This window comes from Aythya marila (assembly GCF_965140915.1).
Source record: "Aythya marila genome assembly, chromosome: 17".
NCBI lineage: Eukaryota > Metazoa > Chordata > Aves > Anseriformes > Anatidae > Aythya > Aythya marila.
The window spans coordinates 13,135,476-13,162,035 of record NC_139058.1 but is presented as its reverse complement, the minus strand read 5'-3'; the positions used below and the strand labels follow the sequence as shown (position 1 = coordinate 13,162,035).

The 26,560-nt window shown below is 36.1% G+C and overlaps 1 protein-coding gene across 10 annotated transcripts in view; it reads left to right on the top strand.

Annotated features, from left to right (window-relative positions):
• Nucleotides 1-26,301, top strand: part of SFSWAP (splicing factor SWAP) — a 48,873-nt gene extending 22,572 nt beyond the window's left edge. For 7 of the 10 annotated variants that reach the window (XM_082774151.1, XM_082774152.1, XM_082774157.1 and 4 more), the window contains 7 exons: nucleotides 351-541; nucleotides 12,192-12,457; nucleotides 18,749-18,904; nucleotides 20,233-20,358; nucleotides 24,014-24,184; nucleotides 24,965-25,037; nucleotides 25,878-26,301. In XM_082774151.1, the coding sequence (XP_082630277.1) occupies nucleotides 351-541; nucleotides 12,192-12,457; nucleotides 18,749-18,904; nucleotides 20,233-20,358; nucleotides 24,014-24,184; nucleotides 24,965-25,037; nucleotides 25,878-25,943 (1,049 nt within the window). In that variant the 3' untranslated portion in view covers nucleotides 25,944-26,301. The other 3 variants (XM_082774153.1, XM_082774154.1, XM_082774155.1) reach the window with 3 other exon arrangements.
• The last annotated feature ends 259 nt before the right edge of the window (nucleotides 26,302-26,560 follow it).

Sequence of the window (26,560 nt, the reverse complement as noted above, 5' to 3'; positions counted from 1 at the left end):
AGAATTTGTACTGCTACTATTTTAGGCAGCTTCTGTAAATGCTAAGGAAAACACTAGTATGCTGCACTTCCAGGATCAGATTTTTATGGCGGTTTCTTTAAGCTTAACAATTTTTACTTTATTAATGCTTTTAATTGATCAAATAACATTACTTATAAATTATAATGGGTAGAATTTGATCATTTCAAGTGATATGTCCTTACTATCTCTCTGAATAGATGTACTAGAAAGGTTTGTGTATAGCTGGGGGGACCGTTTGGTTCTGTTATTTTTTGGTTGTGTGTTTCTTTCAAGGAAACTTACGTTACGCAAGTGTGATTCATTCTAAACTTGATTTTTATTTTCCTTAGCAAAGCAGAAACTTGAAGATAGACTAGCAGCTGCGGCGAGGGAGAAGCTTGCACAGGCCTCCAAGGAATCAAAAGAAAAGCAGCTACAAGCAGAACGCAAAAGGAAAGCTGCACTGTTCTTGCAGACTCTGAAAAATCCTCTGGCAGAGGCAGAAACTGAGAAGGTTGAAGAGAATTCCTTCAGTGTTGAGGTATGCAGGAAATACATTTCTCTTTACTGTAAAGCTAGCAGAAAAATTACCTGTGGGGTATGAATCTGGGAGTATTTTATCAAGTTGACAGAAGAGATGGAATATTTTACAAATGGACAGAAATTTGAATTTTAAACACATTTTAATCTTTTTTCAGTTACACATGCCTCTTAATTTCAATTAAAAAACTGGTAGAGAAATAAGGTGTGTAATTCAAAGGTCAGATTGCCAGTCACAGAAAGCAAAATAAACTTGCAAGTTTAACTCTGCGCTAGTAGGTCTGTGAAGTAGAATGCTCCTCTTTCAAATTTCTTTAGGAATCTGTTTTAATATTTGCTTGTTTCAAGTTTATTTTGGTGTGAGTAGATATATTCAAAATTTTGAAACAGTATGCAGGCAACTGAGCTTACATTCAGATTTACTTTGAACCTGTCCTGCTGTTTATTTTTTTTAATTTAGCTGGTATAAAACTGAGATAAATAGGTAGTGAAATGATCCATACAACTTAAAGTTTCTAGCTGGAGCATTCTTAATCAAGAAAATAAATACATAGGTGGGAAAAATAATGTGTGCATGCATGCTACTTACAGAGCAGGTAGTAAAGAATCAAAACAAGAAACTCAAAGTGAAAGAATTGAGGGGACTAATTATTCTGCTGTCTGTCTTCCAGAGTATATGCTTGTGCTATTCTTATGATAAAGCGGCCCAATGCCTTGGGTTTGTTTAGTAGAATCTGTTTTGGATGGCTGAAGCGAATGTCTATCTAGAGCAAAGCAATTTGGAGTGTCACTATTCCTGCACTTCTTTCAAAGAAGAGATTTTGATAGTTGTGTTACAAATTTGTGCACTTTGCTGCTCTCTAGAATCCTAGTGTATGTGGCACAGGCAGACTGCTTTCCATCTTTCTTTTGTCTTTGCAATGCTCCTGACAATTTGTCCCTGTATCCCCTGTCTGGACAATCAATTGTAATAGATCAAACTAAGGTAATGTCAGTTTGAGAGCTTTCAGAAGCTCTGTTTTCAGTGGGTGATCATGGTATTCTTAGGCCAATCTAAAAGTAACCTGAGGGTTGATAAAAGACTTTGTGCCTAGCTGTAAAAAGCTAATAAGAGTTGCTAGTAAGTTACTTTGCCATTTAACTGTTTGGGCTGTAGTTTCCAAAGGAAATTAAAATCTGTTTTCTAGTGGTCACGTGCTGGTTTACTAGAATTTATCACAAAGAAGAAAAAAAGAGGTTTTATCACGCAGAAATAACTATTAATCAGTTATCTGCAATTATCTTATGCAGCAAATCGAACTATTACCAGGCGGTATGTGGATCAATTAAAATACCTTTTGGGTATAGCTTCTAGAAATCGGTTTTGTAAGACCTAGAATTTTTGAGTAGGCAAGCTTAAAGGGGCAATCTTGGGTCAAAAGATGTTTAAGTTAAGTTGCAGAAATACTTCAGTTTTATTTTAATTTCCACAAGTTTTCCAGTACTTCATTATGTAAAAAATAATAGGTTGGTATAAACATGTTTGAAGCAACTATGTAAGTGTAATAAAGACATAATTGCACTTACTCTGTCTGTGTCTGCCATAGGTGGTAACCTTTAGCTAATAACTTAAAAGTTGGTACAATAATGTTCAATATTGTATAGTGCTTCTCACAACAGAGGCATACAGATGAGTTTGCTAACTTGCTTCAATTTTGCTTTGGTCATAACTTAGTAAGCAGTTTGTATGTGGATTTTATTTTTGATTTTTAGTCCTGCTGCTGGTTAATTACTATTTTGTGTTTGGTGTAGAATTTGTGAGCCTTTGTGAGCCCATAGGTAGTAAGTAATATGTGCATTGATTCAAAATGCTTATATTCATGCAATTAAAAAAATATAAAAAATAAAAAAGTAAGCAATGTCTCTATGAAAAAAGAGAATCTCAAAAGTACAAGCTACAGAAAAATGTAGATTATAAATTCATTTTCCCTAGTAATGAAGACAAAACTGTAATGAAAGTCTCATCTTTCTCTATGGTAATTTCTGTTTTTTATACTTTAGTCGTGTTCAACAGGCTCTGAGAATAGTGAAATATGTTTTGTCCTCTTAACTCCAGTAGCCTGTTTACTTCAACAGTGTATTCATAATTTTTATTTGCATCTTCAAGATCACTATGAAGAGATCGAGAGAGATTGATGTTTCTGGAATTAATCATTTCCAGCTTGTTGTTGAAAGCTGGAAGAGATAGGAGCCATACAAAAACTGCATTCTTTGTCTCCCTTCTTCAGCTGAAGACATTTGTTTCCTAGAAATGCTTTTCTGCAAATTTTAGTGAAGAAATATAAAACCAAACTCTAAAAACTTGTATTGATCAAAGCCACTGATCTGCTTTTTTCCCTATTAATAAATGGAAAACTCTGTTCAAAACAGCTTAGAAATAATGCATTTCACATAAACCTTTTCTGATTTCAATAAAATAACTACAATTTTAAAAGCCTAAGTGAGGGATTTGCATTTATTCTATAGGAAAATCCTTCTCGTATTGATTTGTTTGTACATCACAGCTCTGTCCCGAAGCTTTTTTCTCCATCTGCAGGTTTTGGCAGCAGAGCTGTGTTCTCTGTCCAAGTGACACTTTCCCATGTGCATTGTATATTTTCCATTTAAGTTCCTAATTGCTTAACTTCAGAGTGAAGAAGAGGCTAGATTGTCAACCTCTTTTTCTTTCAGTCTGGGTATTGTTTTATCATAACACATCCCAATCCAGCGTGATCTCATGCATGCTTCATAAAAGATTGTCTGTGTTTTCAGCAATTGTATGGACGCCTCCAACAAGTCCAGACAATCTCTTTTCTTAATGGAAGAAAACCCATCAAAACCTGTTTCAAGAGGGTCACCTTGGACTTAGGTCTTCACTGCAGTAGTTGTAAACAGCTGTGGGGAAAAAAAGTAGGAGTGAGATTTGGTGTAGGCTATGTAGTTTCCTGATACCCAGCTTAAATAGGACCTGAAATTTATACAGCTTAGGAGTATTTTTATGGGATCCTACAGAAGCCAGAAAAAAACTGTGTGTGTTGCAGTCAGACCTACCATGCACATTGCAAACACAAATATAGTTGGGAAGTAGAGTCTGTTTCCTGTGTTTGGAACTGTGTCACTCCTAGAAAAACCAGCAAGGAGTTCTTGGTTGCACTGATCAAGCAAAACCTCATCTTGGGTACCAATTGAACATTTCACAACCACTGAAATGGTTGTGACAGACTGCAACAAGAACGAATGACGTGGCTTTCCATTGTTTCCTTTGCCACAGAAAGAATTCCGTATCAACATAGTAGCTCATGAATTGAGTATGAACACAAGCTGAGATCCTGTTTAGGATTCTCATTACTGATGCTAATGTGTTTTTCCTATGACTGGTGTGTGTGCGTTATGTTTTTCCAGTTATATGTTGAATGAATGCAGAGAGATATGCCACTGCAAAATTCCTGAGACTTTGTCTGCTCTTCTCCTCAAAGGGATTTGTCAAGGACGTAGGCATTTCTAAGCTGAGATTCTGTTGTTATTTTCTTTAAGAGAGTGCCTGAAATAACCAACAACTTCAATAACAGTTGTCTCTTTTCAGAAGAGCAGATTAGTGTCCCCACTTGCATCTGAAATTACAGAATCACAGAATCACAGAATTTCTAGGTTGGAAGAGACCTCAAGATCATCGAGTCCAACCTCTGACCTAACGCTAACAGTCCCCACTAAACCATATCCCTAAGCTCTACATCTAAACGTCTTTTGAATACTTCCAGGGATGGTGACTCCACCACTTCCCTGGGCAGCCTGTTCCAGTGCCTCACAACCCTTTCAGTGAAGAAGTTCTTCCTAACATCTAACCTAAAACTCCCCTGGCTCAACTTAAGCCCATTCCCCCTCGTCCTGTCACCAGGCACGTGGGAGAACAGGCCAACCCCCACCTCTCTACAGCCTCCCTTGAGGTACCTATAGAGAGGTCGCCCCTGAGCCTCCTCTTCTCCAGGCTGAACAAGCCCAGCTCTCTCAGCCGCTCCTCGTAGGACTTGTTCTCCAGGCCCCTCACCAGCTTCGTTGCCCTTCTCTGCACCCGCTCAAGCATCTCCATGTCCTTCTTGTAGCGAGGGGAATACTCAATTAGCGAGGGGATTACTCAAGGTCTAAGTTGAACTTACTAAAAAGCAAGTCAACTTTTCAACAAAAGCCTCACCCAAATTCTACTTCTCAGTAAACTTACTTGCTAAAAATGTCTGGTTTTCTTCTGCAGAAGTACTGTTTCAGAGAAGACATCTCTGTTTCTCACACAAAGTCCTGTGTATCTAAGAATTTTAAAGCAACCACTTTCTCTGCTTCTTACCAATAGAAGTAATTGGACAACAATTTGTTTATAAAAGGGTTTATTTAGAATTTCAAGTACGTATTTAAATGTTAGTGATGTGACCTGCCTTTTTGAAATAATATTGACATTCTATATTGGGAATGTTAGTACTGTATTAACGGGCGGTCTTCTGCCGTCTACACTCAAAATCCAGTAATCTGCATCATGGTGTTTAGATTGATTTATAAACAGATACATAGTGCAGATCTTGTTTGTGTTTTTGTTTTTTTTTTTTTTTTAAAAGCTTTTTCAGTCATGTTTCAGAAACAAAAACATGCATTTAAAAACACTGATAGCAAAAGTATTCTACAATAACAAAAAGTAACTGTAATCAAGAAAACATATGTGTAATCAATAGAAAGAAAGATGTAAAATTAGTTTTGCAGTTTGGTCAATGGAAGCAAAAGTGGAAATTTCACAAAATGAAGAAAAAAGTATTTAGTTTTACCAAAAATGTCACAACATATTTTATCTCCCTTTTGGGGATATGACCATCCAATGCTGAGTCCAGGAAACAAAGATTGATATGCAGTGGTCATAGACTTAGTGTAGTGGAATGATTTTTGTAGCTTAAAATGTATCTCAGAAATGGAGTAATGACTGAAAAGTATAATAAGGCATGAAAATTGGTTGAGAATTTCCATGGGAGATGCATAATTCCCATGAGCTTGTCCTTGCCAAATAACTGTATAAAAACTAGTCATGCTATTTGTCTGTTTATACACAGCATACATCAGTGCTGAAAACCTGCTTATCACACGGTATAGAAATGCATTAAATGAGCAAAGCTTTGTTTGACCTCTGTCAGATTTTCAAGATGCCTAGTATTTCTTAGAAGAATTGCTGATACTGAGTATATGTTTTAAGTTGGAACAAAATTGATTCCACTAACTGCATGTAAAGGGCACTCGACACCATAGAGTATGTAGTACTTTTAAGCTCTTTGACTTCAGCTGGATCATAAAAATAGTCAGATCTACTTTTTCCCTAGCTGAATTCATTATTTTATATGGTTTTCTGTTTTTCCTTAAAGTGAAATCAAGCAAGAGGAACAAAAGGCTGAAAAATGAGCTTGAGCAATGAAGCAGCACAGCTTTTTAGAAATGACTCCTCACCATTCTTGGATGCATTACAACAGTAATGCAGTTATGAATAATCCTTCATCAGAGCAGCATTTAGAAAACATGGAACTCTAGCTCAGTTCCTGAAGCTAATCGGCTTGCAGTAACTAGTAGCTGGTGAAGTCTGTGCTTTTTCAAGAGATGGGTTAACAGTAACTTGGTAGCATCTCTCATTTTGTATGATTTTATGTTTATATATGATTCAGGTGGATGCTATTTTAACAAGAAAAGCATACCAATTAACACACGTGAGGGGCAGTATTTCAGTTAAGAGAAAGTACAGTCAGTTGGCCACAAACGTAAGGTTCTGTGGCCTGCAATAGGGAGCAACCTTTTAATTTTGAGGACTGTAGGACTCTTCCAGATATGTAGCTGTTGGCATCAGTTGAATTCTGAATACAAACATCACCTTTGGTAGTAGTAGGCTGTGGTATGGCAGGCCTGTAGCACATTTTGCAACTTTTTAGGGGTTTAAAATGTTGTTTGTCTACAAAAATGCTAATTCAAAACTTTGGATTATTCCCAATCCTGTCTGCTTAAGCAGTGTTGTTCTTAGGTGCCTCTGGGAGCAAAAAAGGAAGCAGCATCTCTGAAGCAGGGGTTCTCCATCTGTTTCGCAGCCAAACAAAACCTGGCAAGGTTCGGTGTCTTGCTGGTGAACATTTGCTTAATCTTTTTGTTAACAGTGGCTGATAACTGTAGCAAGTTGTAGAAGTCTTGCAGAGGTACAATCTAAGCTGCCAAATCAATACTTCCAGCAAAGTTTTGGTAACAGTGATTTACGTAGGTAAAGTCTTATCCCTGCTATCCCTGCCAAAAGAAGGCCTGCAGAGCTTCATTTTTTGTCAAAGCAAATGGTCTTAAGTGACTGTTGAAGCAATTGAAGAGATAAAGCATCTCAGAATCTACTGGAGCAGGTAATACCTGACAAAAATAGGAAAGGGGGACAATGCTGGTGCATGGTTAGGCTACGCTTTGTATAGTCCCTGTAGCACACAGTGTATTTGACTTCTTCATAGCAGTTACTTGATGTACAGATGGGTGTTCTGCATGTGTAGTACAGTATAATTTTTGTATACAAGGCATGATTTACCTAATAGCATGCCTGATAGGTTTCTAATACATATTATTCTGCTCATCTCTCATATTTTATCTTGTCAGAAATGTTTTATGGGTGATAAGTACTTTGATCTACTTGTAAAAGACAGTTAGCTGTACCCAAACTGTTACCTGTATACACCTTAACATCCAATTGAAACAAGGAGACAAATTCACCATTATAATGCTGCAAAACCAGGCAAGCACGTAACTTGAAAGTAACTGTTTTAATGGCTTGTCCCTGATGTCATCTGTCATTGTGCCTCTGAATATAAAGATTCTATAGCACAAAGCACATCTTAACTTGTTTGGTCTCTTTCATCTTTTCTCTTTTGAAGACCTGGTTTTCATTTGTTTCTTTAGATGGCTTGTCCTTACTTCTGTCCTGTTCGTAACAGTATTCATTTTTTGTGGAGAGTAGTATGTTTACGGCTGAAACAGAAGTTTGTAGTACAGGCTTAAAAGTAAGGTGCAATTCAATTTTTGCCAAGTGTAACAGCGTTATCAACAACTGTAGATTGTGTACATCTTTCACACTTTCTGCTGTAGTTGATTCTGCTGCATTAGCAATAGATGGTGTGTATTGCTGTATGCCTGTTTAGAGGAGTAATCACATATAACAATTTTATGTTTGCATCTTTTAAAAAATATTAATTTGTAAGCAAAATGTAACTGTAATGAATACCATATGCTTAGTATTTAGAGGAAATAAAAACCTTTCAAGTGTTTCAGGGTCATCCATTTCTGGGGGAAAAAAAGCAAAGTAGAATATATGCATCATTATCTTCTGTTTAGTATGGAACGATTTGGGGGAGGGGGTTGTTAGCTTGTTTGTTTCAAAACTTCCATTATCTTGCTTTTTCAAAAGGTCATACAAAAAACATAAAACCAAGTGCCACATACTAATGTGGCATTTGGGGCATAAGTGGTGGCTATCTTGCTGGCATTTGAAACTTCTTTTATTGCAAGAACCCTAACATAAAAATTACACGAGAGTTGTAATTCCTTATACTGTAATTACTTCAACGAATATTTAATGGAGGAAAAGTTGAATACCAGAAACTGCCATCTAAAGAATGTAGATATGTGGGGGAGTTAAGAATATTCTATGCCTTGATTTTTGTTCTTCAAAGTACTCAGGGTATAAAGGCATACTGCTCCGTGCAGCAAACACATTCACAACCACAAATTTCTTTGCAGTTGGCCTTTCAAAATCGAAAATGCAAAATTCTGTGGTTTTTTTTGTTTTGTTTCTTTTTTGTTTTGTTTTGTTTGTTTGTTTGTTTTTAAATAAATTCTTATGGTCACTGTAGTGTTACTAGTTGTAGCAGCAACTAAACTGTTGAAACAGTTTATCTTTCAGTACTATTTTGTTCTAGAAGAACAAGTGTTTTTATCAATTACATTTAAGCACTTTGGGGTAATTTAGGGTTGGACTAAGTCTTTTAAAAGTTAGAACTGCTCACTCTGATGCACAGAGCGATGGTACTTTTTTATTACTAGGAGACAGTTGCTTACTAGTTCCGTATCAAGGAGTATTTCAGCACAATCTTTGTGGAACCTGCAGAAAAAAAAGGTGCAGGGGTAGAGAAAAGTTTGAAGCGATTTAGATTTTATGAAATTCAATTTTTAATGAAATAAAGTAATTGTTGATTAACTTTTCAGAGTTCTAATTCTTAACTCTTTCCAACTTTGATCTAACACAGGATTGAAATTAATGCAAAAATCAGCCTTCAGAATAGAAAAAAACATTAACTAATTGTGAAAGCATTAGTTATATTATAAATAACGTTCTTTCACAGTTAAGTTCACTTGTACCAGGAACAATGCCAGTGTTTTGTTCTGTTTTAATAAACACTTCCTGGTTTACTTCTAATCCTTGTTTTGAACCTTGATTAAATAATGTAACCCATGAAAAACTAATGTGTGTCCCGATCTTGTGAATACTGCAAATAAGCAAATGTCTGGTAATGAACTGAAGTACTTGTTCTCATATAGTTTTACATCCTTCCTGATAGAAAGCTCTTTCCTAACCCATGTCTATTAAATGAGAGTTTTTCAATAATCTTTTTTTTTCTGAAGAAGTACCTTTGAAACATTTCTCATAGCAGGTGTTTACTGTAGGAAGCGTTCTTTTACCAGGATTTCCTTCAGCCGTCCACAGAAAATACAGAAGAAGAGCTCTAATTGTCTGACACTAATTTTTGTTAGGGGCTGAAAGAGTGTTCTGTTAACCTAAACGAACAAAGAAGTGAGGTTCAATGAATGCTGTCTGAAAGTTTGCAATCTAATTTCCTAGGAGAGTTCTCAAAAGCCTTACATCTCTCTTCCCTTGAGATGCATAATAAAATTAATCAGGTATCCAGCTTGTTGCTATGCTTTCTGAAACAGCGTTCTGCTGACCTGCAGATTTCCAAAGTCTGGTCAGTTTAAAAAAAAAAAAAAAAAAGTTTCTGCCTTTTGGAAATCCTTAATAATCTCCCAATGTCCACACTTGCTTTGTTTTTTATTTATTGATTTACTTCGCTCTTGCCTCTAGTTTCTTGCCTCTACTACCTTAGTTTGCCTGGGTCAGTTTTCCCTAGTAAAACCCCAAGTCACTGACAGCTTCTTTTATTTGCCCAACACAAGACAGTTTTGGTTTATTTTGTTTTGTTTTCAAATTCAGCTGCATTATTTAACTTTTCTGCGTGTCCTGGCAACTTGCTGGCATAACATTCTTTCACAGAGCTCTGCCTTCAGCTCTGAGGATGTTTCAAGCCATTTTGCTGGTGGCTTTTTCCTTGAAAGTAGAGTTGCCACTTCAGGAATCGGCTTGTTTGTGACAGCTTCTCTGAGCACCAGGTCCCAGCCGTGCGTTGTCAGTTTGGCTGGGTAGGTGGCTTCCCTCTCTGCGCTAGCTCTTGTCTCGCACTCAGGACCTACGTATTCACTTGGGGGTTGGTGAAGTTACTTCTGTATGATCTCTGCCAGAGCTTTCCAAACATGCTTCATTAGTAAGCTGGAGCTGTTGTGTCTGAATCTCCATCCAGCCAGGTTGCAGTACACTTCACAGAGGGATGTGGACAGCTCTGTCACTTGTACTGAAAGCCTCCTGAAAGTCAAGGAGAGATCACAGTTTTGGCAGCCAGTGCTTGTGGTGGGTATGGAGGGATGCTTAGCAGTGCAGGGTTCCTCATTCTGATTGCTGAGAGAATCCCTGTGTGTGCACTAAAAGTACCTGTGTCAATTAGTTATTAGCTTCCTTTTTGGCTAGCGGTATGAGAGCTTGTGTTTTGTGCAGCCAAATGAACTTGAGCACTGAAAAATGTTGTTTTCTCTTCCCTCTCTTGTTTTCCTCTTAATTCTGCTTTGCCTACAGCTATTTTGTTTCAAGCTATTAGAGTTATCTACTTCAAGGCAAACTGGTCTATTACATATTCAGTAGAGTTCAAAGAGACTAAGGTACTGTATAAAGACATGAATAACACTGTCAAGGAACAAAAGTAGGCTGCAGTAGTCTCTTAGGAAACCCTTGAGTTTGGAGACAAGGTGTCTGAAATTGCATGTGGATTGTCAAGTTAGGGAAATTGGAAATAGGCCACAAGTAAACTAGTCACTCAAATGATAATGGTATAAAATGTTTATAATCCTTGAAGCAAACTACTTCAGTACTGCTTTATTGCTATTTTTGTAAATATTGTGATAACAGTTATCAGTTAAAGCTCAGAAAAGAAACACTGCTGTAATGTGAAGCAAAGCCGAATTTGAGTGTTCACATGTAGTTCAATTATTGCCTTGACCTATTCACAGTAGAAGAAGGGCAGAGAGAGAGGAGAAGATCACCTGCTTCTAATTTGGTTATTTGGAATTTTAGTGTATTGGTTTCTATTCTGATCACGGTAAGCATCCTTTTATCAAATGGTGAAAGTGTCAGACCAGGTAGAGCAGAAATTATGATAGGGAAACTGATTTCTCCAGTTGCCTTGAAATGGCAGCTGGGGGAATGACAGACTTTGAAATGAGGAGCATATCTACAGTGCCTGACTTGAATTGTTCTAAGCAAGGTGTTCAGCAGAATTCTCTCAGGTACAAGCTGATAATTTGAAAATTTCTCAGAGTGTGGTATGTTTTGCGTAATTCACTTAATTGTAGTCAGAATTACTCGCTGAACATGAGTTGAGCAAGGGCCTGCTCTATCATTAGGATTAATAACTTCTGTCATTTTTCCAGCCCTTTACATGCAAAAGATTTACTCCATAAAGTACAGAAATAATTTGTATCAGTGCTACTTCATTTCACTGTTTTACTTGAGATTCTAATCTAAATAGCACAGTTCAGGGAAGAAAGTGACTTGAAAACTTAATCTTGAATATCAGTAAGTTCTGATTGTATTTTTCTTGTTTATACCTTTTTAAACAAAAGTATAAATAAATGAGAAGTTATCTGGTAGTACACTTTTTTTTTTTTTTACAACACATTTTTTCTAAAAACTAAAGATTATACATACTCAGGAGTATGCCTAGTTAAGCTGAGAGTCTTTACACGTGTATCCCAACTTGCATATATACCTTTGGGGGACTGTATAGGCCTCTATTGAATAATACTAGATATGTGTTTTTGAAGATGTGAGCCTGACTTACGTGTGCTTTACATAATATTAATGCAGCACTGTGAGGATTTAAAGCAGTCGTGGGAGGTTAGATTGTTATTGATTTAACAACTATTTTCTTAAGACGGATGTATTTCTCACACTTTATTGAGTCAAAAATATAAGATGATTGTTAGTTATTATCTTCCTTGCTGTTGTACTTGTTACCCAGCATTTCGACAATATATACATATATAGATATATATAGGCAAGATTAGTGAGTGGGATATCTTAAGTTTCTTTGCCAGAACTGTGTATTTACATGGCATTCATAAGAGTAGATGTAACCTCCTGTTTAGTATAAAAAGCTATAAAGATCTAGAGATGCTTATGTGTTGTCTCCACACATAGGACTTTCTCAAGTTAAAAATTTTTATGCAATTTTCAAAACTGAAAGCTGATGTTCTTTGTTTACCTTTGATTTCAGAGTGTCAGTAGTATACCATGTCCTGTGACTGCAGTCAGAACTTTACCTACCTTAGAAGTTAAACAAGCGGAAAGGCCTTCAAGCAAAAGCAAAGATCCTCCAAGGGATGAAGAAAAAGAAAAAAAAAGAAAAAAGCACAAGAAAAGATCTCGGACAAGATCTCGATCACCTTTCAAGTATCATTCTTCATCTAAGTCCAGATCTAGATCACATTCAAAAGCAAAGCACTCACTTCCCACTGCTTATAGAACTGTCAGGCATTCAAGGTGGGTTTGGAAACCAACCATATTCTCTAGAGTTCTGTGTGAGCTAACACTGAAAATGTTTTTGCACTTCTTTAATTATATAAGCATCTTCTTACCCATTACAAGGGATATAGTCACCCTGAAGACAGTGAATAAATATCAAATATTGAAAAATCTCTGAAAACATTTTTGATGAAGTAGTCATTAATTTCTAAATACATAGTGCAGAATTTACACCAGCAAATTTAACTTTGGTCTGTGAAATACCTGGTGATACTATGTAGGAGTGTGATTATAACAAGAAAAGGAGTCTGTGGCTATTGCTGTGGTATAGTAACAACATTAAAATATGAAATAGAGAACTAGCTGGTTGAACAGCAAAGTTCAGAAGGAAAGCAAGCAGTTGGGTAACATGTGAAAGATGTGATGGATGAATGGCAGGAGAGAGATGACAGGAATCAAAGAAGGTTGAAAGCAGAGTTGTTGTGGAACAGAGACCATAGAAGAATGTAGCCCACTGCAGTTGGGCTAAATGTGACCATTAATGAGATTAAATGCATTATGCTAATTATCTAGCTATATATATTGTGTTATATTAATACTGTTAATTACATCTAAGACATTTGGGTCTAGGAATCTTTAAAGATTGCTGTCTGTAAACTTCTATTGTATCTTAATTCCCTTGCACAGAGCAGTTGCTGTGATGAGTCAGAAGGGCATGTTCCTGGGGTTGTAGTCTCTGAATCATGCTACGGAATATCCAAACAGTATTTCAGTAACTTGTAGTTCAAATGAATTATGCATATCAATACTACCATAGCTGTATATATATATCTGATGCACACAGAATTATGTATTACTTCTGTGGACATGCCAATGATTTAAATGCTTCTTGCATAGAAACAGCTTGTTCAGCTATTTCTTGTTTTTTTTCTAGCCATTGATGGTGATGTGACAGAACTTCTCTGCATATATTTAACAAAGTGTCTAACTATGCTAATATATATGTTAACACTTCAAAACTTGATATTTTATACTAGTTTTCCTAGGTTAAATATGATACTTCACTGAAGACATCTCTGCTACTCAGAGATGAAAGAAATGAAATGAACATAACTTCATTTGGGATTAAATGATCAGTCTGACACACTGGTTATTTGACTGCTTTTGACAAACAGGTGGTCATGATATTTCGTATGTTATTAGAGGCATTCCAAAATATTCTGGTACCATTCCTTTTTTGTACATACCAGTGTATAAAGGGAATGATGCTGAATGAAGCTTTCATTGTTTAGTGAAGTGAATACAAGTCTTCTCAGAGTGGAAGATACCTTGGGGAAAAGTCTTGTCAGGTGAATCACTGATCTTTTCTGCTCCCTGCCAAGCTGTATCTTCACTTGGAACTCCATTGTCTCTTCATCCAAGCTATGTCACATATGTTCTTCTACTGTTTTATTGATAAATGGTGAAAACAAGAAGAATCATCAATGTAGTGATTAAAAATATAATAATCTTTTCTGGTACCTTGAAATAGAATCGTCTGAGAAGATCTTTATCAGTACTTGAGTCTGCTACTCTGTAGGTTAAGGATAATCCTGCACCTTACATGAGCTTGCATCTGGCACTAATCAGATGAATGACAACCAAGTCAGATATATCCTGAGATGTCTTCAGTGACTTCATGGTGATCTGAAGATATCTCCTCCTTTATCAAGGCTTGAATACTTTCACCAACTGATTTACTTTTGGTTCTGCTAGTGGAAAGACCGAACTACAGTGTTCTGAAGTCTAACGTGCATATCACGGACAGTCTTATTTTTTTTAGTAGTTTTTTTTTTTTTTTTTTTTGATTGTCCAGAATTCAGTTGGTGGACATACTGTGTAAAAGTCACCAAAAATAGTTAATCCGATGGAGCTAATCTTTGTGTGCCCTGTAGAATGTGCTTCCTGGCACAAATCAATTAGTAGATGCATACTAGCCCAAACATAATGGATCAACATGACACCTAATTAAATCTGGATGGATTTTTCCTAGATCAGCTATTTGAATTGTACACCTTAGAGGTCCAGTAAGCTTGATGCTGGCTGGCTGAATTTTAAAATTGTTTCAGAACTGCACCACATCTTGCATTGAGAACATTTTGCGCATCTTAAAATTTGACTAATGTTAAAGCTGAACTCATTCATCCTGTTTTCTGATCTGAGAATACCAGTTCAAACAAAGGTTTCTGGAGGGTCCCCCATTCAGGAAACCATTGTTTATGGGAACTTAAGGCAGTATCATCAGTGTTTAGCTGTTGCACTTTCACTTTGAGGTTTCTGCAGGTCATATGAGAAACTTCTTGACAGGAGACCTGTTATATGTCTAAATTTACCTTACTATCTGCAGAGTTCTCAGTGTGACTAAATCTGAACTTGAGGTCTTGCTTGAGGTCTTCCTGTAATTAATAGTAATTAATACCTTCTTCCTGCTTATTATACTAAATATAGTGACTGTTGGTTTACTTCAGTGGAAGAGTATTTTATCACTTACAATTTTTCTTATATACTAGTAAGGAGTAGACAGGTGGGAGTATGGTAAAAAAAAAAAAAAAAAAAAAAAAAAGGAAAAAAAAATATATATAGTCAGTCAAGACATCAAGTCTTATGCAGGATGGATTGAATGAATCCTCAGCTGGAAGACAAATTCCAGAGTTGCAAATAAGATCATAAAGATATCTTTGAGACGGGAAATGGAGTACTGTGTCCAGCTTCGACCTTGACACTTCAGAAGGATGTTGACCAGCTAGAGGAAGATTGGATTGAGTCAGCAAAAATTTTCATAAATTTAAAAAAAAAAAAAAAAAAAAAGTTGACGTGGGGAGGAGATTTAGAGTTACGTCTTTGGAAAAAACAGGAAAATTAAATGAGTCATCACATATGCCAAAAAGGTGGGCATAGAACATTCTTCTTCAGTCCCTGGGGTTAGGATGAGAAGTAATGGATTTAAATTGATGGAAGAGAGACTAGAAAGCTTTTTATAGTTTCCCAGTGGTTAATACAGCTTGTGAAAGTGCCGTCATGGGAAATTTCTGCATTAAGAATGATGATTTAGAGAGTATTGAATAGTCTGATTTCTTGAAGTCTTTTCTAGCTCTGTATTTCTAATTAGGTCCTTGAAAAATTATCCCTATGGTCTCACATTGTAGAAGAAATAATGGCAATAGTTAGCCAGGCTTTACTGAAAGTGTTTGATAATCCTCAAAGTACTCAGTGTGTTTACGAAATCAACGCTCTTGCCCCTGAAACTGGAAAGGTTGTAAAACAATTAAGTAATCAGGAATGGGAGGCAGATTAATAACCCATTCAGATACTGATGTGTTTTGTCTCTCAAATGTTAAGGTAACAAATGTTAAGGTAAAAATAATGTCTTGTCTTTCCCCAAAAGAAGCAAATGTTGGTGCCTAGCTAGAAGAGATATGACTTTTCTTGATTTTCAACACTAAATATATAATTTCCGTTTGTTGCCTTGCCTTGTTCAAAACATGGCACCTTTCACATCTCTTATCTTTAGTTTTCCTAGTGCTTGATGCAAAATGTGTAACTTTTCTGGATTCCTAAAACACTGGATGTTACAGTTTACTGCTGAATAAGTAGTTATGTAAAGAGTCGTAACCACCTGGGATAAAGCTGTGAACTATTTGCAGAGGTTACTGCGTTCATCTTTTATTAATTGGGTGGTGCCTAAGAGGATAGTCTTCATTATCTGGTTATTGATGCTAAATTATATGGGAACATTCCTATTTTGAGTAACTTCACTTTATTTGAATGTCTCAATCTAATGTAGTACGTTGGAGATTTTGGTGCTGTATTCCACCCAGCTCTAGATGTCTATGCTAACGTGCAGAACTCAATATAGAGCAATTATTGGTGCAGCAGACTAGATAAAAAAAAAAAAAAAAAAAAGGCTGGAATTTTCTTTCTGTAGTACTTACTGGATCACATTAATCAAAAAATTTGGAATAACAAAGGAGTTCTTTCTTGTAGTAAACATTCATAACTTTCCTAGAGAGTAGTTTGTCAGGCCTGAGGGGTCTGTGCAGTAAAAAAAAAAAAAAAAAATGTGTTTTAGATTTGAAGCTATTTAAACTGTTATATTTAAATTACCTGTGACAACCAAAAGAGAGATGCATATTCCACAATTTCTCATTAGACTACATGTATATTGCATTTGGATAATAATGAATAGTGAACTACCTCTAAGTTGTAATAATGACCACTCACCGTGTGCCTTGTATTTGGGAGCAGTCGTAAAAGTTTTAGGTTTTGTGAGATTTCCATGTAGACACTCGATGAGCTTCTCTTTAATGCTTTGAGTAGTTACTGTTTAATCATATGAGTTGTTTCAAAAAATAAGATTACAACAAACTATATACTGATTTTGGTTTCTAATAAATTGATAGAGAATGAGATGTAGGAAGTGAAGTTAAAGATAACTTTACAGTAACTGTCTTTGCTGTCTTTGTTCAAGTGATGTTCAGCATTCTTGTCAAACTTTGGTTTTTCTTTGGTTTTCAATCAAAATGAGTTTTGGAAATCATGGAAATAATAATTGCAATACACTTCTATACTGTTTTATATCACTTGTTTATCATTTGGTTTTGCATTGTTAGAGGCGTAGACACTGCTTCATTTAAAAATAGGCCTTGGTAAGGTGCAATTTTCTACAGCAGTACTAATGTTGAAAAAATCTGTTCAAATAACAGCAAATTAATTCGAAGCATGTTTTGGATATTTATTATTCTGGGTAGCACAACCAAGCCTGTTTAACAGAAACAAGTTTCAAGAAAGCAGTTTTACAAGGAACCCAGATACAGTGTTTTTATGGAGCCATGTGCTACACTACGAGGAATTTCTCTGCGTAAATGAATGCTATTTTCTGAACCAAAATTTGCCTGTCAAAGTTAGTCCCACAAAGCTCCTGGCCTAGTATGGTTTTAATTCTAGACCGACATGACAGGTTAAAGTTAAATTAAAGTCACAGAAACGTTAAACAATGTGCAAAAACACTGTGAGGTATTTTAGCATGGCTTGCTTTGGAGGTGTTAGTCCCAAAGAGATAATGACTTACTACACATCAGTAATTAAGGTATCAGTAATTAAGGTCAAAGGTGAGGCACATCTGTTAAATCTGTCTTGGCAAACAGCCTTTAGTATCTTTTGGTCATCTCTAGTAACAGATTCGTGGTGTCTTTCTTTTAATCAGCTTCAAAGCACCATAAAAAGTTAGATGTGAATTGCATCTAATAGTGATGCTCTTTAAAGAAGTGAAGTTGTCAGTCCCTGGAGCTGTAGGTATGCTGTTCTAGCTGGGAAGTTTGATTTTTGAAGCTGATGGACAGTAAGTGTAAGAAATGACCGCGTTCATCTGCATCTCTATTTTCTACCAGATCTTTTTTGCACATGATCTAAGCTAATGATGTCTTTGCATGAGTGAGTGTGGTTTGTGTGTGTGTGTATGAGAGGGGATGGAGAGGCACTCGTTAGGTGTTGAATGATACGATTCAATGACGTTTGGATGTTCATTTTGAACTAAAGTAGAGATGGAAAGTCTAAACTTCTGTTGGTTATTGATCCTTTTCCTTTATACTGCATAGTAACAGAATAGAGCTAAGCCACATACTAAATTACCCAGTTAATGAGTAACAAACAATAGGTGGTGGCATGCTTCATTAGTGGGTCACTTTTTGATAAGTTTGAGAACTCTTCAGACTGCTTGTGTGAGAGAGAAACTGACTTTTTGCCTCAACTGCAGAAATTTGAGAGATTTGGAAGTAACTGCTCTTTGTTTGTTCCAAATCAATTTTCTTATTGCTGAGGCAGTGTCTTTTCACTTACTTTTAATTCCTGTATTGTAATGAGACATGCCAAGCTTTGTAATCCTTTGAACTTTTGGGACCCTTCTAATCACAAGTTCTGTTGACTTTAATGGAATAGAGTGTCTTAAAATAATAGTGTAATGAAAGTAATAATTGTTGTATCACAGTAAAACTGTTAAGCTGTTTGGAATTGTTTTAAACTAATGGCCAAGTTCTTAACGTTTGGTGGTTGGAAGAATGTTGTAGAACCAAAAAACATCATATCTGGTTCATAAAAATGAAGCTAATGCTTTTTTCTTTCTGATTGTTTGGACTTTTTTTAGGCTGGTCCATATAGGCATGTTTCACTAAGGTTCAGCTTTTGGTTAAGGGACTGAGCCTTTTCAGGATTCTAGTTAATACCAAAACTAGCACATTTTATTCTGAATGTGAAGTGTGTGCCTCCGTATCACAGACTCACAGCATCCACAGGGACACTGAGCATGGGACCGAGTCTGAGCAACTCATCCATGGCAGCAGCAACAGAGCGGGAAAGTTATCAGGCAGCTTCGACAACGAAAAGATTTGACTGCTGGCGCTCTTTTGAGGGAAATCCTGGTAAAATGTCAAGGTGTCTGACTGACCCCAAATTTTATGATCTGTTGTTTTTTTTTTTTCCTTTTTCAATCCTTCTGAAAGGCCTGGTAAAGATCAGATTTCTAAGTGACAAAGCAGTTAATTTGCAACCCTTAACTGCCATTGTGATTATTTTTTTTCCATTTTCAGTTGATCGGTTCTGTTGTAGGTATAAGAGAAATGGCTCAGGAGTGTGTGTGTATATACTAAATACATTGTGCAAGTCTGCAGAAGATCAGTGATATCACAAATGGCTTCTCTTTTAGTCACTGCAAAAGAACGAAAGAAAATAAATGTTTGGTATACCTGGAGTGACAATACCTATAGCAAATAAATAAGAAAGGCTTGAATATAAACAAAAATCAAATGATTAGAGCTATACACTGTAGTGGGAATAAAATTAACTGTTGCTACCATGAATTTGGGGTAGATCTGAGGCTAAGGTATTTTTCTTTCTTTTTTTCAAGCTGGGTCCCTGTCTTGTCCCCTTCTCAATCTCCTCCCTGTCTCCCTTCCATTTAAGACTTTCCTCATTCAAATTATTTGGTTATTAAAAAATACTCAGGTTTTATTTGCACATCTACTTAATTGCAAATCACACAGAAAAAGAGTTAGGCTGTTAAGTTGATTTCTGATCTTAACTGGGTATGCTTTTTTTTCATCTTGGTCTTTCTCTTTCTCTCTCTCTAGGAAAAATATTTCAAGTGAAAGTGCTAGTGCCAAACAATGCCGGTCGTGGGTTGTTGGTCACTTGCACAGGTGAAAATATTAGCTGTGTTAGGATTATTCTGCAGCATCAGGGACAAATTTTCCTGGACTTGTCAAAGTTGGAGATGAACTGAAAACAAAAACTTGCATTTATCTCTGTGATGCAGCAGTTGTAAAAACATTCCATTAATTTGAGAAGACAAGGTCAGGCCTGACAATTCCAGGCTTCAAGCCAAATTGGACTTCTGTGTACCATTGTTACTAAGCTCTGTTGCCACAAAAGGTGACTGCACTGAAGTGGAACATTCATGCCTACTAATACAGACATTGATGTCAGCACACAATACTGAAAAAAAATTGCTTTTTTCCCCCCCCACTATTGGGAGTGAAAAGCAATGGATAACTACACCCTAAATGTGTTGGATGGGTAAGAAATTCATAAGCAACTGACAAGTCTTGGAGACTAAATACCTCATAATGATATAAAGTAGAAATGAATGGTGTTACATTTGTTTTTGGTGAAAGCACAATTCCACTGAAACGAAAATAATTATACAAATAATTATACAAAATAAGTAACAAAAAGCAAATTTTGGGGTGTTTTTTCCTGCTTAGGTCACGATCAAGGTCACCTAGGAGGAGGGCTCACACACCAGAAAGACGGAGAGAGGAAAGGAGTGTTCCAACAGCTTATCGCATCAGTAATAGTCCCGGAAACAGTAGGAAACGTGCACGATCCAAGTAAGTATACCCAGTCTAAGAGAAGGTAATCTTCTGGTATCAGAAGACTTTAAATGTTGCCTGAAGTGTTGTATGCTCCCTGGATAAAACATAAAGCTTTGGGTTTCTTTTCATCACGGGCTTTATTTCGTTAGACACATACATCTATGGAGGAAAAGAAAAACTAGAAGCACTGATTATGGTTCTTTGCACATTTTTGTATATGTTTGAACACTAAATGCTGAACCAAATCAGTGAATGTTAATACAGTACTGTCTCATAGCTGTTAAAGTTCAGATTTTATTTGGACTCCGAAGTCTTTGGTTGGTTTTTCATGCTCCACTTGTCCAATTGATATGGCCTCCATAGACGACATGTACTGGTATTAAGTTATTCATAGCAGTATCTGAAAGTTGCTTGACCACTCACCGTATATGTGCAAATAAAGGGAAAATCCAGTTTAACAAAAAGTCTGCTTTATATCCAACAGTTATTTTACTACCTGAGTGGAATGTGAAATCCAAAATCAGTGGTGCTTTTTTTGAGACCACCTTGCATATAGTCTACCTGAACCTCCTATCATCAAGATGGCATAACAACCATTATTTCATCTCGCCGGCGCAGAATAAAAAAATCTGCAAAATGTGTGCCCAAAAGGCTTGAAATGTTATGTCTCTAATTTTAACATGGGAGGAAGCGAAAATTTTCATGCTAATTTTGTCATGTACAGTTGAAGTGTACGCAAAATGCAACAGCTTAAGAGTTACTAAACTGAACATACAGACTCTTTCTCTGTGTTAGTGAAGATAGTCTTTAACGTGTTTTTCCATATCTTCTGTAGAGTAGGAAACAAGGAGGTCACTTTCACATTCATGATTTTTAAAATATTGGCATTGTTTCTTAGGATAACTTTTTCCATCTCTTAACAGCTTCTAACTAATTGATGTATGGTATGTATAAATGAGAACTTCATCAGTATACGTCAGCCGATTCAGTTTTTCATACTCAAAGTTGAGTTAAAAATAGAGGTTTCTGTGGAATTCAGCATGCAAATTGGCTAAGCAGAAAAGATCCAATATATAAAAGTTTAGAATATTTTTCTTCCTATAAATACTTGCAAGAATTGTTTCACAGCCCTGTGATGTTCTTTCACGCAGCGTTGGTGTGCCTGCTGCTTGACCATTTGACATTTTAAGCTATAAATCATGTTGAAAATTATGCTATTCAAAGTGCTAAATTATGATGGGAGTTTTGAAATAAATGAGACTTCTCTTTAAACAATACTGTTTATATAGGTGGAGCTTGTAAACCTTTGTTAGGCCTCAGACAAGAAAACAGAACACTACACAACAATATATGGCAGTGGAATAGGTTCTTTGCAGTGGGTGTAATGGAAGCAAGGTTTGGGTTCATGATCTTTTAAAAGCCAATTAGTTCACTTGGGCTTTCTGTGAGGAAGTAATGTATATTTTGCCTGACAGCCAAATGCAGATTTGAATCTTACATGGCAGCTGTCAGCTGAGTGCTTTTTGTTAACCACAGCTAAACAAAGAATAGGCAGGCTTTGGAATCCTGTATCGTCAGAGGACTGAAAAGGACCCTAGACATAATAAATACTGCAGTGTTTTAAACTGCTTAGGGCATTAATCTGTTATCTGTGGTGATGCTAGCATTGCTTGTAAATTTGTAGGTACATTTCCAAAAGAAAATATGTAAGAACTAGGAAGCTATGCTTTGTCTCCTCTGTGAATTTAGGGGCTTACTGCTTAACAAAATTATGTTTATTTCAGAATAAATGTAACAATTGTTTTTTCTGCTTATCCTGTACCTTGGATAGTCACTTGAATAAGTATAATATAAATCATTTTAATCTGTAATCATCTTAATCATTTTAATCTAATTCATCTGCAGTGAATTGCTTTCCACGGAGAATATTCATGGGTCTTTATGCTAGCTTTTGTGCCTAGAAAAAAATACTGTAAAAACAAGCCTTGTTTTAGCATGTGGACCCTTCTAAAACTAGAAAATTGATAAACAATTTCATTCAGCATTTACGGTGTTTGTTCATTATAATCTGAGATTAAAAACACTGAAAAAACCTACTCTAAAATATTCTAGCACTATGAGTGTTTGCTGTGATTTTGAAGAGTTAAATATGAAACATATTCACTGCCTGATTATGTTATGTTTTAAGAAATTGAGCAATTACAGTACATACACAGCTAGTCAAGGAATAACCAACTTTGTAGAGGATTTTTATTTTTAAAATTTTGGGAATATTAGAGACCAATAGAGCTGTGTTTTTGTGTGTGTTTTTTTTTTTTTTTTTTTTCCCTGCCATTTAATGACTATTTATGCAAGAAAAGAGTAAGGTGCATTTTGTAATTTAAGTCTTGAATGCTGACTTCTATATAAAAAAAATCAGATACTCATGATAAATTCTAAGTGTTGTAATTATAGAATATTTATGTGTGTATTTATTATAGCATATTTGCCTTTAAAGTAGAAAATTTCACAAGAAAATGAAAATAGAGGCATCAACAATGTAGCATTTAAAAGATGAATCTAAGATTTACAATGCTTTAAGGTGTGTTGGAAGCCTCAGAAACTTACTTTTCTGTTTAGATTTCTGGCAGAGCATTTCTAATTCTTTTTTGAACCGACCTTTTTAACCTTGTGAGCTCCTAAAAATGGAAGGTGTGCTAGCACCCCCTGCAGAGAAGGATAGAGACAAGTGCCTGCAGTGAGGTATTGCCTAAAAGCTAAATTAGTAATTCTGATTACAGTAATATCAATACTGGTATGTAAATCTTAGACATAAATCCATAAACAAGTGTAAATGCTTTGATAGTTTCATCTGTAGTATATTAGTAGTTGAATTCTCTTTGAGCTAACATTTCATATAAGGCAACCTCTGTTTTCCCCCTTCTGTCTATAGTAAATACATCAGGTACCCTTAGTCATTTGTTCCATTCTCTTAGAAGCGAATGTTCGTATATAAAATTTCCAAGTTGGGAATAGTTAGCACTTCAAACATCTTGCTACGTGAAGGTTTGCTTGCATAGTATACAGTTGCTTGTTTAGGGGTTTGAGCCTGCAGTATGTTGAGTTATGAAGTGGAATGCTGTAGTAATTGTGTTTTTAAAAAAGCAAGCAAGCAAACTGTGGATTTGCCTTGTAGATTTTTTTTCAAAGTTATAGTTACATGGTTTGCCCCTTTATGGGCTAAAAAAAAATATAGGGATATATAAATTATTCTATTTCTTATTATATGTTAGGTGTAGGATGTTGTTTGAGAACGAACTTCCCTCTGGTGAGGCTGTTCTGCAGATCTTCGATTAAAGACTTTTCACTGTCATCTGTTATCACATACTGCTGCCTAATTCCTCTGTACCTGAGAGATAGTATTCCAAGTGAGAGCCTCAGATACTAGTAGTTTTCCTATTGTAATTTATTAAAAGGAGCTTCTGAGATGGTGTTTTGCACGACCAGAGAAGTGCAGTATTGGGGTAAGAAATGCAATATTGGGGTAAGACTTGAACGTTTACTCAGTGCACGTGGAAAAGTATCCTGTGGAAAAGTGCTATGTAATCTTTTAGAAGCGTGAAAAGTACCTTTCACTGAGCTAGTCTAATACTACTGTAACTATCCTTCAATAAAATATTTCTTCTCACAGAAGTCCCCATGAAAAGAAGAAGAAGAGGCGATCTAGATCACGTACCAAGTCCAAAGCTAGGTCTCCTTCACCAGCCGTGTCACCAGGCAAACCATCCACACACAAAAATTCTGTGCATTCAGCTAGTGTCTCTCCTGTGGAGAGCAGGGAATCCAGCCAGGAACGCTCCAGGTAATACACTTTCTCAGTAGTGTAATATTGCAGTGCTGATGTTTCTTCACTGTGAATGTGTCTTTTGACCTAATTGGTATAGTGAGGAGCTCTGTATGTACGTATATTAAAAGTAGAAGATGCTGAGAGGATGACACTTTGTACATCAGTCTAACGATTGGATCTCCACTGCCTGATGGAGTTTTTATGTAATCCAGTGAAATTTTAGGATTGGATTTCAAAACATGGAAAATATGTTAACGCTACCTTTGCGAAATTTACATTTAAGACAGGAAAGCACTGTACAAATTTAAATTGTCAAAGAAGTTTTCATGTTATGTATGAGATTAAGTGTGATCCTGTGAGTGTAGAAAACTGAAGGTTCTGCTCCTTGTTCAAGTATACCTTGACATACTCCTACAGTAAAACTTACGTGTAAAATTCTGCAGTGAGATTCTAAGTTAGAAAATGATAACTTTCACTAAACGGGATAACTCTGACGTAGAATTTTAACAGGGTGGTTTGAATTTCAATATCTTTGTGAGATTCACAGTTAAATTATTTCCACAGAATACAGTGCAGTCCTGTTGAAAATCCCTAGCCTGCTGTTGAGATTTATTTTTGTCAGTTATGCAGGAGTAAGTCTTCTGACCGTGACTTACCCTGACTTCTGTTTGAATGAGAGAACTGTTTATTAGTGTATGAGAGAATTGTAAAATAAGGCCCAAAACTCTGATGGTGAGTGAAATTCATTTTGAAAACGTAAGCTATAAACTTTAACACTGATTTTAACTTTTTTAGGGGAGTTTCTCAGGAAAAAGATGGCCAAATCTCTTCAGCAATCGTGTCTTCAGTGCAGAGTAAAATCACTCAGGTATAAATAAACAAATTCAAATTAGCAGCCTAATGGAGTGCGTCCACCATATCGTAATCTCCATTTAATACCTTGTACAATTCTGAGCTTCGCATATGATAGACATGTTCATTGTCATTCTTAATTTGTTTGCTTATGAGAAAAACAATTTTTTTGCTTCCCTAGTAGCTTGATCTTTAGAGGGTTGACTAAACTTGAAAGTAGCTAAGTTCACTTTGATGCAGTATATCCACTGTTAAGATATGAAAGTCAACGTTATGCTAGAACAATAGAACAGGAGGTATTACTGAGAGCCCATCTTACTGTGTTGTGCTCTTGACAAGTTTCAGGGAAGAAAGGACAGAGGAACAGCTGTTGACAGCTGTTTTCCTCTACTATCGACAGTAGAGGAAAAATACGTCCTCTTGCAAACTAAAGTAAGTGTTTGCTTTGCATCGAGCAACATCCACAACTTAGTCTTACCCTTGTTGCTGTTTTTGTCTGTGAATTTTCATTATGATTTTGTTGATATGTTCAAGTCTGCTGTGACTCATAGCATAACTATTTACAAATAGCCATATCAGGTACGTACATTGATACAGCGTACAGTAATTAAATGTATACACTCTCCTTAATGTGGTTTTAAGATACCCATCCTCTGTCAAAATAATTCCATTTCTTTTTTAAAAGCTACTGCCTGGTATCACAGTCCCAAGGCTAAATATCTGATGGTCTTGAATCTAAGTATTTTATGTGACTGGAGCATAAACCAGCCCTTCCATGCAGATTTTTTTCAATCACATGCTTTAGCTCTGTTCAAGGCTTAGGCAAGTCTAATAATTTTTCTCTTATCTTCTACAGGATCTTATGGCCAAAGTGAGAGCAATGCTTGCAGCTTCCAAAAACATACAAACTAGTGCCTCCTGAGACATATTGAACTGACCATCAAGAAATTATGTGAAAAATAACAATATAAAAACTGCCTCATCTCAAATGTACAGCTGAGCTTAGCTCACTTGGTTCACAACTCTCTTGTCTAATATTACCAGAACTTGAGGAGCTAAAACCTATCTTTCTGTACAGAACTGTCTCCTTGAAATTTCATTGAATTTTTTCAGCCAGAATATCTTTGGAAAGTTTTTGGTTTTTGTAAATTGATTTTTTGACTAACTCTTCAGTAACATTTTATGATCAGCAGTCTATATGTGTATATTTGTAAATACCATGTTTCTGTGATAAAAGTATTACACAATAATAAAGAACGAAACATCTTTCATTAGCTACAGAGTTTTTGTGGAGTCCTTAATTGTTTGCAGTTGACTTCTGTTAGAAGTTCATTTTCTTTTCCTTTAAACTTTCTGCTTCTTAAAATAACAACTGTCTAGCTACCTGAGGCTGAGAGAGATTTTTCATCTCCTTCAGGCACAGAATGATCTAAGAATGCTTGTTTGCCTTGATGTTGGTAGTGGACAGTTTCTGGACAGGGAACATAATTTTCTGTTCATCATTCAGAAGGGACTGTGAGCCTCCATTTGAGTTGCTGA